A 13,454-nucleotide genomic window follows, 5' to 3' on the forward strand; every position below is an offset into this window, starting at 1 on the left:
CCAGGGAATAAACAAAAGCAGAGCTGCACACCTCTCAACTTTGTACCCTGTCCTGAACCACACCCTCTAATGACATCACATGGCGTGTGCCATGAGACACACAGACTGAAGAGAGGACCTGAAACATGTGTTTACCAACAACTTAATTAAAATGGAAGCACTCAAAACACACTCAAATAAAAGTCCAATTGTAATTTGGAATAAACCACTTGGAACCCCTGTCATTTCAGTCTACATTATATTTTTCATCTAAAAAAGTGCTAAATATAACAATTTTATGCTTAAATAAAATGTCAAAAGGGCTGTATCATGCTTTTTTAGCTAGTCCAAACCCTAGAAATGGCATTAACATGGTATTAGTTTATTTTTGGCGCTAAGGAAAAGTCATTTTGTGTGAAATAAAAGATTTTCTGGGGCTAATTCTGAAACCCAGAAGAGAAAACGCTCTGTTTCACTGAAAATCCCACCTCTCCCCCTGTGGACTTTGACTGACAGCGTACTTCAACCAATCGGAGCTTCAAAACAAATACGCTGGCCAGCTTTAGCTCTTTAGCTTCTCTACACGCAAAGACACGCAATAACGTCTTTTCCTGTTAGAAACTCACCAAGCGCAGACCCTTCAGACTCTTGCTCCTGCTTGACTGTTGCTTTCAGACGATGGTTAAAGTTTATCTCCATAATCAGAGTTAGAAAAAAGCGACAACGCTGATTGCCGAGGGCCTGCGGGAGGGGGGCTCAGGGGAGCCATCTTCTCCGGGTGACGTCAACGTGGGAAAACAGAGCGTTTTCACGGGCGCGGGAGGGGCTGCCTCTCTGAACAGCAGAAACATGACGCAGGCACGAAGGAAAAAATTATTTGGGGGTGTTTTTGGTGAGTACATAACTATATAACAAGGTTAAAACATACAAAAAGTGAATTTTGCATGATACAGCCCCTTTAAATATAAACTGCAATATCATGTCTGTGTAAAGTCTGAGTGTCTCACCTGTTTAAGATCTTTGTTTTTTGTTACTCACCTGTATCTATTCAGTCTCTGGACACTTACCTTCCTATCTGTCATTCCCTCTCTGCTTCTTATTGTTGTCAATGTGTCTCACTGCTGTCTCCCCCCTCTCTTGTGTAGACATACAGCTTACTTTCATGTGTCCACTGCCGTATCATCTTTGTTCCCGAGTGCCGAGACATGCCACAACTTCCTTTGTTTTCTTTTTTCTCCTGTTTTTGGAATCTCGTGTTTATGAACTTTGCTCGTGATATCTGGACCCTCCTATTGGATTACCCTTTGGGACATTTTGCCTTCTGATTGTTTCAATAAGCTTTGTAAAACCCTATTATGCTCCCGAGTTTTCTGTTGAGTTCAACTCTATTTGTCACACGGAGGCTACAGCAGCAGAAATCAGGAGGGCATGGAATGTCTTTCCCTCCAAGATTATTTATTTTGGTGAAAGAATAGTGTTAAAAATTTCTTCTTTAGGGTGGAACTGGAATGTTTCATCCAATCACACATTTTAGAAATTAATTTACTATGAATGGGAGAGTCACATAGATTAGTCTGAGCATCAGATTAACACTAAACTACTACTTGGGTGCGGTTCTCAACTGGTTTTCCTCTTATCTCTCAAACAGGTCATTTGCAGTACATAGAAATGAGTTTGCATCTTCTGTTGCTCCCCTCTCATCTGGAGTGCCTCAAGGCTCTATTCTTGGTCCCATTCTGTTTTCATTATATATGCTGCCGCTTGGTCAACTTATCTCCAGTTGCTACATCCAATTTCATTTTTATGCGGACGATCTCCAGATTTATCTTCCAGTTATCCATAATGGTCGCTCTGCGCTAGACCCTCTCAATAACTGTCTCCACACCATCAAACAGTGGTTGTCCCAGAATTTCTTTCATTTGAATGAGGAAAAAACTGATTATATCCTCTTCAGTCCTGACCCATCCTGCAGTTCCCCAGATTTGGTTAATCCACTCCACAATTTGCTTCTGCTGTTAGGAATCTGGGTGTGATTTTTGACAATGGAGACAACTTTGAAAAGCAGATCAGTTCAGTTGTGAGGGCGGGCTTTTTCCAACTAAGGCTTCTGAGCAGAGTTAAGCCATTCTTGTCCCGGGCAGATTTAGAGAAGGCTGCTCATGCTCTCATCAGCTCAAGGCTTGACTATTGTAACGCCCTTTACGCTGGACTTAATCACTCACTCCTCCATAAACTTCAGTTGGTTCAGAACGCAATAGCTCGTCTCATCTCCAACTCCTCAAAATACTCACACATTACTCCGGTCCTTCAAGCTCTCCACTGGCTTCTGGTGCGGTTCCGAGTCCAATACAAGATTCTGGTGTTTGTGTTTATGGCTATAAATGGGTATGCCCCCCCCCCCCCCCCCCCTACATCTCAGAGCTTTTGGAAATTTAACATCCTGCCAGGACACTACGCTCATCGAGCCACATCTCCTTGGTTGTCCCCAGGGCAAGATATAGAAAGTTTGGTGACCGCTCTTTTGCTGTTCTTGGGCCGAAGCTCTGGAACTCTCTTCCGTTGCATTTACAATCTGTCATTGAACTTAATGTCTTTAAATGTCATCTATTCCGTTTAGCATTTGATGTTTAGCCCCTTTGAACTGTGTGTTTCTTAAAGTATTTTTACTTATTCACTTTATTTTACTCTGTCAAGTGCCTTGTGCTCCTTTTGGCAGTTGGAAGGCGGTTTATTAAATAAAATTTGATTGATTGATTGATTGATTGATTGATTGATTGATTGATTGATTGATTGTGGGTTTGACCAGTGTTACCAATGATCTTTCATAAAGAGGAAACCATTGGGAGGTCCTGGTATTCAGTTAAAACTCCACACACCTGCTCAAGGAGTAGTGGTTATTGAGATCAAGTTATCAAAATTTTGTCAAAGATTTGTCAAAAATAAAACACATTATCCACTACAAATGATTCACTTGTAATTTCATGGGAGGAGACACAGCTTTTGTTTACTTACTGAGTATCTGCCCTGAAGTGAAGAATGCAGTCAGGCTCAGATTTCTCTATCGAGCAAAGGCAAAGTAAATATTTGCCTCAGGGCCTCATTTTCCCCTCAACAAATTCCAAAAAGTCATTCATGATGACAAATTACCATGTGAACTGATCAGGAAGTCGCTTTGTGTCTTGAAAAGAGTTCCTTTGCTATGACTGAAAAATAAGCGAGATTATAAATTAAATGTTTAAAATGCCCCCTTGGAAAACGTGAAGAGGGAAAACCATGAGCTCAAAGATCCTTTCTAGTGTTTACATGTGGATGTGTTTTCCTGCAACACAACACACTACTACATTTTCTTTGCAAAATAGTCTCCCACAGACATACCTTCACATGAAATCTGAATTAAAGAAACTGATAAGATAAGATATAAACTTTATCGTCTGCTCATCATTAAAAAAAGAAATTTGTTGTCAAACCGGCTGACTCACAGATTAAAAGAACACTTGGTCAGGCATTCAAACACAACAACAGATAGGAATTTGCTTTGAGCTGTTTAAAAGAGTTATTGCAGACACTTTTGTGGGCCAGTGGGTTTCAGTATCTTCTGCCTGATGGCAGCAGCGTAAAGAAGCGGAGCCACTGAGCGCCTGTGCAGCTCAGTCAGAAGCAGCTGGGATGATCGAGTTGTTTTACTGGCTTGGTTTGTTATGCAGGAGAGTTTTGTTTTGGTGGCAGTCATGAGGAAGTTGAAACAGGATGAAATGTTGTAGATGAGGGTGGATTCACTAAATGATCTGTAAACAAGAGTTAAAATATCTTGGCTGACTCTGAAAAGTCCTTAGTTTCCTGAGCTGTTCGAGACACTGCTGGGCCTTCTTGTGAACAGAGTCAGGTAGATTGTACATTTTCTTATTATCAAGTTACGTTTGTATCCTTTAAAATGCTTCTTTAAATATTATACAACAATAAATCTTTCATGAACTCTGTTCATTGTACTATAAAACCGATACAAAGTTGAGTACAGTCAACATTAACAGACCTGAGCAAATAATAAACTAATAGTAATGATAAAAGTGTTGCATTAGAAATGTGATTAAAACTGATAAGAACTTTTTTTCTTGTAACTGTCACATACTTTCTAGGTAGCTGGGTTATATCTCAGTCAAGCTGAGTTCAAGCTCCTCTCCTGTTGCATTGTGTTGGGCTGCATGAACTCAGGGCAGTGTTATGTAACATGTTTGGAGCCTTTTTCTTTCTTTTTTTTTTCACTTTGGTGCAGTCCCCACATAGATTGCAAGCCAAACACACCAACTCTGTCTGCAGGGTCAGGTGAGGATCGTCAGAGTGCGTTTTGAGATTCTCTCATCATGATTGTTAAGACCCTTTTTGACTACATGGACCTTTCAAGTTGGCTGCTCTTGGGTTTTGCCTTACTCCTTTTGCTGGATTTGGTGAGAAACAGAAGACCTCATAATTTCCCCCCTGGACCCTGGGCCATGCCTTTTGTGGGAAATATCTTCACTGAGATTAATGACAAATCACTAGCAAAGGTGAGCTGAATATGCATTCTCTTACAGGAGGGGAAAGTAAAACTGATTTTTAACATGCATGCTGTGATTCCACTGTATTATGCATCTTACAAAACCAAAACAAACATTAATGACATACATAAACAATTTCAGGCAAATATTTAATTTAAAATAGTACAAACTCAAGACATCAGTGCTGAAATAGGGATTCTTGTGACTCATTTTCAAAAGGTAAGTTTTAACTGTTACAGCTTTTCAGATATTGGAGAATTAGTTCTCATTCAAGAAAGGAAATGTGTCATGAAAGCATTAATAACTTTAGTATGATCACAAATAACTGAGGTTTAATGTTTTTAAATCTGTCTCTTTATGATTTATGTACTCTTACCTACATTAACTGCTAATATTTTAGCAGCGAGCCCAAACCTGTAACAATTAAATGAACAATGTGGCCAATTAGCAGCTTCAAGGACCCAAATACACAAAACATAACAAGCACAATGGCCATACACACATTCATAATGAGTTACTGGAGGTTTTAGCCTTTTTGTGAATCATTCCAGTTGTAGGGAGCAGCAATTACCCCCCCCCCCCAAAAAAAAAAAACAAAAAAAAAAAAAAACAATGATTTTAAGTGATTGTAGTGATGAAGTTACGACTGCACTGGTTGAAATGTGCCAATCATGTCAGGTCTACAGTTAAAACATTTAATAGGGCTCTTTACTGTGGAGCCTTGGTTTATCATATTTCCCAATGCCAGTTGTTTCAAACATTCCCAAATTTCTTTTCTTGTTAAATGCATTTCTAAAACTTCTTGAAAAGATGTATTTCATTTTCCCTGTAGCTGGCTCAGGAATACGGCCCTGTGTTCAGCCTGAGGAGAGGCAGCGACAGGATGGTGTTTATTACAGGATACAAGACGGTCAAAGAGGCTCTTGTCACCCAGTTGGACAGCTTCATTGCAAGGCCAATCATCCCCCTCTTCCACGTTACCTTCAAGGGAATCGGTGAGTGTTGCGAGCACGAGGGTTCCCAAGCACCAAAGTTCCCCTACAGTTCAGAGCTACATACTGATTCTGTGTTTGAGCATGTATCCTGAAAGGTCAAATCATTTATGTTTGCATTCAATCTCAAAGACACAATAAAAGAAAAGTGGTCTTAAATATTAAATCTTAAAAACCAGTGAGGAAGAGGAATGGCTTTCATTTCTTTTGATACTACTGACATTTGTTCATGTTTCATTTTACTCTTACACAGGTATAGCAATGAGTAATGGATACATGTGGAAGATACAAAGGAAGTTTGCAAACATTCACCTGCGCCACTTTGGAGCGGGCCAAAGATCTCTGGAAAATTACATCAAAGTAGAGAGCAACTACCTTTGTGAAGCCTTCAAAGAAGAGCAAGGCAAGTGTATGGCATTGGATCAATCACTTCAGTTGTACTATTCTAGTATCATTATTCCTTGTTTCAATTTCTTTTATCATGTCTCCAGGAAGACCATTCAACCCTCACTATACATTAACAAATGCAGTGGGCAACATCATCGCCTCGGTTGTGTTTGGACATCGTTATGAATACAACGATAACAGCTATCGCAGGATCCTGGAGCTGGACAATGAGGCTGTGTTGCTGGCTGGGTCAGCTATTAGTCAGGTAGTTTCTGTGAAAACTGAAAGATCTGTGATCATCAAACAAAAGGTCACTGTTTTGACCCGAGGGTTTATCCCATCTCCAGTTATATGACGTCTTCCCCGGATTGATGGAACATCTGCCGGGACCTCACCAAACGATCCACAGCAACTACAAACAGATCGTGAAGTTCTTGACCGAAGAAATAGAAAAACACCAGGAGGACTGGGACCCCGACAATCCACGGGACTATATTGACGTATATCTTGCAGAGATGGAGAAGGTAACTGTAACTATTTATTGTCACTTTTTTTTCTTTTCTATACACTCTACTTATCTCCCACAATCCAGAACCATGCCTTTAACTTTACCTGGTGGCTAGCGGTGATAGCAGTAACTGTGTTCCTTTTGCTATGTTTAGTAACGGGTAATCTAAGTAATTACTTTTCCCAGGGTAACAACACCATTGTCATTACTATCCATAATGCAAGGTGTGGTTTCGTTCCCATAATTCACCGCTTTCAGCTTGTTTTTTTTCTTCGCTTGCACCGAGGAGAGTGAAGTTTGTTTCCATAAAGGACGAACCACACTGGTGCATAATACGTCACGTGACGTGACACAGAAACAGCCATAGAGAGCCCTGATCATTCAAAGGCAGCTTTTAAATGGAAATACAGACATCTAATGACATACATTTATTGCGTTTTATTGTTATTTTACAAATGTAGAAATGCTACCTACAGCTACAAATGAAATTTGATTGGTCTCACATTATCTCACAGTAACATTTGAATAATTTAGATTAATGTCGTTTTTCGTGTTCGTAATTTATTCTGTCAAGTGTTCATTTATTTCATTAATCAAATAGTCAGGATCCAAATTCTTTAAAATATTTAAATACATTTTTTTAACACAACAGTTACTTTGCCTAGTTATAAGTTACTTTTAGAATATTGTAAAATATTTTGAAATATTTGTTTTAGCTCAGTTATTGTTTTGGAGAAGTAACTTGTAACTATAAGCAATTACTTTTTAAAAGTAACTTGCCCACGACTGGTGGGTACATATAATTTAATCGTTGGGAGATGGAATCACTGGTGTGGTTGTGATGGACGTGTTATGGACTGGTGAAATGTCTAGTATGCTGGATCATATACTAACAAGAACAAAACGATGAATTATTAATAGCTACTTGAATCTTCCATTGTTCATGTTTTAACTGACCCTATTTCACATGAGTCCAGAGGATTATTTATAAATTGTCATAAAATCTTGTAACTCACTCATAGATTTTTTTTTTGTATCATAAATGAGTGAAAGAGAAAAGTCCTCCCAATGAATACACTTAACTGTTAATAAATTCTTAAATAAATTCTAAACACGGTGTAAAGCACTTGAAAGCCAAATATGAACACTCATGTTTGCACTTAATAAATCACCTGTAGAACATGTGCAAAGTGAAAGCGCAATCCATCTGCGTGAGCTAGCAATTAAACACATTTTATGCACAATCATAGTTAATTAGGCCGAATCCTTCTTAATCAGCCAGTGCATAACGCCTGCACACATTGTGGTGATGTACTTTTTTGTCCAACATTTATGACTTGACAATATTTAGAAGTCTTTCTTCTCAATTCACAATGAAGTCAACTAAAAGCATGTTGGGTTGTTGTAGAAAAAAGATGATCCCCAGGCTGGCTTCAACACTGAGGTGCTGGTGGTTTGCACCCTCGACCTGATCGAGGCTGGAACGGAAACAGTTGCCACCACGCTGCGCTGGGCTCTCCTGTACATGATGCACTATCCAGAGATCCAGAGTCAGTAGCACTTCAGTCACATTAAGTGCTTCAGATCATAGATAGCATAAAGTGGTGTAATGCTGACTGTCACGAGGCTGACTGTTGTAGTTCTTACTGTGTTTCCTCTCTCAGAGAAAGTCCAGGAGGAGATCGACAGGGAGGTTGGACAGTCTCGTCAGCCTGTCTTGGCTGACAGGCCAAACATGCCCTACACTGACGCCGTCATCCATGAAGTCCAAAGGCATGGAAATATTGTTCCTTTAGGATTCCCCAGGATGGCCAATAAGGACACCACACTAGGAGGATACTTTATACCCAAAGTAAGATACCTTTTGCAGACTTCAGCAGGCATGATCATCCTGGAAAATCTTAATAGATGATACATATACAAAATAAAAATGAGGTTTTCCCTCAGAGGAAGTTGAGTGTGCAGTCAGTGTATGTTTAAAATGTTTCAACAATTTGTGTGTTGCAGGGAACAGTTGTCGCTACCTCACTTGGATCTGTGCTCTCTGACAAGAACGAGTGGGAAACTCCAGAGAAATTCAATCCTGAGCATTTCCTGGATTCAGAGGGCAAATTCCTCAAAAGAGATGCCTTCCTACCATTTTCTGCAGGTCTTTTTTCTTAGTTTGAAGATATTAACAACAGTTCATTTAATAGGAAACAGGATAGCAAGAACACTAATATTTCTGTTGTTTTCCAACAGGGAAACGGGTGTGTTTAGGCGAGCACCTGGCCAAACTGGAGCTGTTTCTTTTCTTTTCTTCGCTTCTCCAACGTTTCACTTTCTCTGCTGTTGATGGAAAATTGCCCAGCATGCAGGCTGTGATGGGTTTCACCTATTCCCCACAAGAGTTCGAGATGCTGGCCATACCTCGCTAAAGCTATGACCCCAGAACCTGATCAAAGAGTGATCAGAGTGAGTGGCATTGCCATGCCATCTTTACACACACACACACACACACACACACACACACACACACACACACACACACACACACACACACACACATACACGCAAGCACGCATCAAAACAGTGTTCTCACCCGTCCTGGGCAGTATGTCCTTCAAGCTCGGGTCCTCTACCAGAGGCCTGGGAGCTTGAAGGTTCTGTGCAGGATCTTAGCTGTTCCTAGAAGTTGTACTCTTCTGTCCAGAACAGATGTCAGATGTTGTTCCTGGTATTTCCTGGAGCCATGCATCCAGCTTGGGGGTTACTGCCCCTCGTGCCCCGATCACTACTGGCACCACTGTTGCCTTCAGACCCCACATATTCTCCAGCTGCTCTTTCAGCCCTTGGTATTTCTCCAGCTTTCCATGTCCCTTCTTTCTGATGGTGCTGTCCCTGAGGATTGCTACATCGATCACTACTGCTCTCCTCTCATGTTTATCCACCACCACTATGGCCATCACCAGTTTGTCGCTCTGAAACTTGAAGCCCCACAGGATCTTGGCTTGGTTGTTCTTCACCACTTTCAGGGATGTGCTCTATCCGGACTCTGGGGTCAACTAAAGCATAAAGATAGATTAAACAAAAAACAAATCCTTTACTGGATTTAACAAAACAGAAGAAAACAATACAGAGGATATGTCAACCCATCAGTCAAACTAGTTTATAGATCACTTTTTGTTCAAAAAATAATTCAAAGTGATTTACATATTAAAAAAAATTAATGATAATATTATATGATAATGATTTTTTAATATTAAAAAATCCCCTGTGCTGACCCGACCTCCCACACCCAAAAGAAAACCCCTCAGTCTCTTTCGCTCTCCCAACATTTTTTTATAGACTTAAGCAAGGCCTTCGATACCATAGATCACATGCTACTTATTAAAAAGCTTCAAAGGTTCGGTGTCAGAGGTATTGCTGCAGCTTGGTTGACCAGTTGTCTCAGCAACAGAACACAATATGTGCATTACAACAATATTGATTCCTTAAAACTTCCTATGACATATGGAGTTCCCCAAGGTTCTATCTTAGGGCCTAAACTATTCAATATGTATATAAATGATGTGCCAGAGATATTAGATAATGTTAAATGTTTACTGTATGCTGATGATACAGGCCTCTATTGCTCTGGTAATGAACTGCATAGGCTAATTGCAATAATATAAAATGAGCATACCATTTTAAAGGGATGGTTCGATTATAATATGCTTTCTATGAATCTGAGTAAGACAAAATATATTATATTTGGAAATAACAAAATTAAGAACAAAGTTAATCTTAAAATAAATGATTCTGTACTTGAGCGTGTTCAAGCTTGTACATTTTTGGGGATTATAGTAGATGAAAAACTTAGCTGGAAGCAGCATATAAATACTATGAAGTCTAGTTTAGCAAAAAACATCGGTACAATAGGTAGAATGAAATCTGTGTTAAATCAAAACTCACTTATGTTATTATATAATTCTCTTGTTCTTCCATATCTTAATTATGGAGCGGAAATATGGGGGAATAATTATAGAGTATACACTGACCCTATCTTTTTACTTCAAAAAAAGGCAATAAGAATTGTCAGTCATGCTGATTATTACACACCATCAAATTCAATTTTTTCTGTGTTAAAAACATTAAAAATATATGATATTATTGATCTTAACACCCTAACGGTGATATATAGGGCATACAACAGTAATCTTCCAAACTGTATCCAAAAGATGTTCAAACTTAGAGAAAGTTGCTATAATCTTAGAGGTACTTGCATATTAAATAAAAATAGAGCAAGATTAAACAAGAAACGGAGATGTATCTCTGTAATTGGTGTAACCAAGTGGAATAAACTAGATGATAGAACAAAAACATGTAAAACTCTGAAAACATTTAAAAAGCGGTACAAACAAATAGTTCTTGAAAAATACCAGGAATAACAGTTTCCAAAATGTTTGTGTAACCACCTTGTCTTTATGAACACTGCGGAGGCTCCAGATCTGGGCAGGTTTTTTAGATTTGTTTTGGGTGGAGATGTCTGGTTTTGCTTAGTTTGGGATGGGTTCGCTTGGGTATTGTATTTCATCGGGATGGAGGGGCTTGGTTTGAGGGGGGAGGTTCTCTGGAATCGGGAGGGTTTTCACTTGTTCTATTAGCAGAATTTTTTTCTTGAATCAAGATACTTTTACTTTGAAATTGGTGAAGAAGTCTGCCGGTGGGGGTTTTCTTGGTTTCGGAGGGTTGTCTCTTGATTCGGGTGTTTTTATCTTGGTGGGATGTGATGTTTGGGTGTATTTATCTTGGATCGGGTACGGTGAGACGTTTTCGCTCGGGGCGGGTTTGGGAAGCTTGCTCAGATTTGGAGTTTTTGCAGTGAACTAGTTCCTCCTTGAGTTCTGAATAGATATTGTGAATCTTTTTTTTTCTTCCCTTTCCTCTTGTCTCCATTTATTTATCATTTCCAGTAATGTAGAAACTTTACTTTATGAAAAGGGTTAGGCAATATAAGTTTTTACTTCAGCCTAAACCCTTGGTCGCAGATAATGATGATGATGATGATCAATGAATGATTGATATTGTTTTGTATTTTTGACATAATTCTGTATGTTAATCTATAATCTGCTGACCAAATAATAATAATAAACTAAAACTAAACTAAATGAAACATAGCTGGTCACACTACAGCCCCTTAAACTTTTGCTACTGTCATAACAGTGCGGCACATTTGAAACTCTTCAAATGTGCCGCACTATTAAAATCACAAATCTGTCCTTCAATGGAATTTTTCCATTCAGGATGAAAGACTCAAACATAACACAGACGGTGAGAACTGATGTGTGATAAAGTCAGTTCTTACATATGTGTATGGGAAAACCTTCTGGGATCTGATCATCATTTCTCAGATTTGTACTCAAAATGACTTTTCTCCTTGTAGTGTTGACCAGTTCTCTGACTGACAGACAGCTGAGGATTGTTAATAACTGTGACTGGCATTTGCCCCTAATAACAGTAGAAATACAAGCCAAAGTGTAGGAATAATTTCAGCGCCTGTTTAAACTGTCAAGTCATTGAAACCAAGTTTATAAATGTTTGTCAATGAACTATCAAAGTCTACCTTCATTTTATCAAGCTTGCTTTAATATAGTCTGAACAAAACATGTTGCTTTTAGTCTTTGTGACTCAAATATTTGGGCTAAGATACCAGAAAATATCAGGTCAGCCCTTTTTATGAAAAAGAGTGAAATTGGGTTTGCTAATCCCATTTTAATACTGTATGTCACTACATTAACGATCTACGTTATGCTGCAATATATCCCGAGCTGTTTTTCTGCACTTTCAGAATTTACATTTCTTATTTTCACAGAACTTTCTATATTTTTGATTATGCTTTTTCTATTTGCCTTCCCACCCTTCTGATAGTCTCAATGTGTTTGCTGCTGTCAGTATTTGTGTTCGTAGTTGTGGACACACACACACACACACACACACACACACACACAACTCAAATCTGTCAATGCAAGTTTCCATTGTATTGACTCTGAATTTCAACATTTTGTGGCACCACTGTATCTGTAAACCAGAGGGATAAGACGTGTGTCCAGTGGCGGTCCAATTTCATCATCACTGTGATATTTTTCAGCCGTTTGTGTAAACATATTATCTGAGGCTGCACTTGTATTTACATAACTTTTCTGGCTTCAACTCGTTTATTATTAATATATCAGTTTGAATAGACTCTGGTGACATTTGTGTCTAAGCAGGATGGTGATTGTATACATAAAACTATGTTGTAATGTGTATTGCATCTGTGATTGTTGTGAATGTTGATTCATTGTAAATTTCCCCTTGTGGGACAAATAAAGGATTTTCTATTGTATTCTAATCTCTGTACATTTAAGCTAAATGTTTGCTCTGGTAAAGTCATGTAGTTGATTATGTATGTTTCAGAACTCTAAGTTGTCTTCAGAAGGAGCACAAAGCTGAATTATGTCGTTAGTGCTGAAACTGTTAACATTTAGGTCCATTACAACAATTCACTCTTGTAAGCTGAACTCATTAATGCAAAGCTTTTCACGTTCACCACATAAAGGCACAAATATTAGATCCAAAAAAAGAACATGTGATCACTTTGTGACACCATGAGGAACAGAAAATATTCCAAAAGTCTTGAAATCAGGTAGAAATTTTGACTTTAATAGAGACTTTAGTGGAGAATCAAGTTTTTTTTCTAATTGCATTGTGACTAGAATTAACTTTCAACTCTCTGTGCAATCAATTTTGGCACGGGGTGATTTAGCAAGTTATAAATATTTTCCTTGTAAATTAAATTGAAGGGATGCAACTCTTTTTAGTTTTAGAAAAAAACAGTGTCTCTCAATGAAACAAGAAAGCTGGACATTCAAGTAATGGATGTATGAACAATGATTTAGTTTCTTTCTTTTTTGGTTTCAATAGTTTATTTTGTATCTTTTTCAGATAAAATAAAGGAAAAGCTACAATGACATGAAACATGTGACCACCACTGTGGTGACTAAATTAAAGTGCTTTAGTTGCACTGCTGGAGCCTCCTCAGGACAGAGCAGGCTC

The 13,454-nt window shown here is 38.7% G+C and overlaps 1 protein-coding gene across 2 annotated transcripts; it reads left to right on the forward strand.

Annotated features, from left to right (window-relative positions):
* The first annotated feature begins 3,820 nt into the window (after window positions 1-3,820).
* Window positions 3,821-12,744, forward strand: LOC115381934 (cytochrome P450 2J2-like). Of its 2 annotated transcripts, XM_030083578.1 has the most exons (10): window positions 3,821-3,862; window positions 4,294-4,520; window positions 5,344-5,506; window positions 5,757-5,906; window positions 5,995-6,155; window positions 6,238-6,414; window positions 7,807-7,948; window positions 8,063-8,250; window positions 8,406-8,547; window positions 8,640-12,744. In XM_030083578.1, exons 2-10 carry the CDS (start codon window positions 4,338-4,340, stop codon window positions 8,813-8,815), a joined length of 1,482 nt encoding a protein of 493 aa, XP_029939438.1. In that variant the 5' UTR covers window positions 3,821-3,862; window positions 4,294-4,337; the 3' UTR covers window positions 8,816-12,744. The 2 variants fall into 2 exon arrangements, with proteins under 2 accessions (XP_029939438.1, XP_029939437.1); XM_030083577.1 differs by lacking the exon at window positions 3,821-3,862 and having other exon boundaries at window positions 4,250-4,520.
* Window positions 12,745-13,454: the final 710 nt, after the last annotated feature.

This window comes from Salarias fasciatus, chromosome 23 (genome assembly GCF_902148845.1).
Source record: "Salarias fasciatus chromosome 23, fSalaFa1.1, whole genome shotgun sequence".
Taxonomy (NCBI): Eukaryota; Metazoa; Chordata; class Actinopteri; order Blenniiformes; family Blenniidae; genus Salarias; species Salarias fasciatus.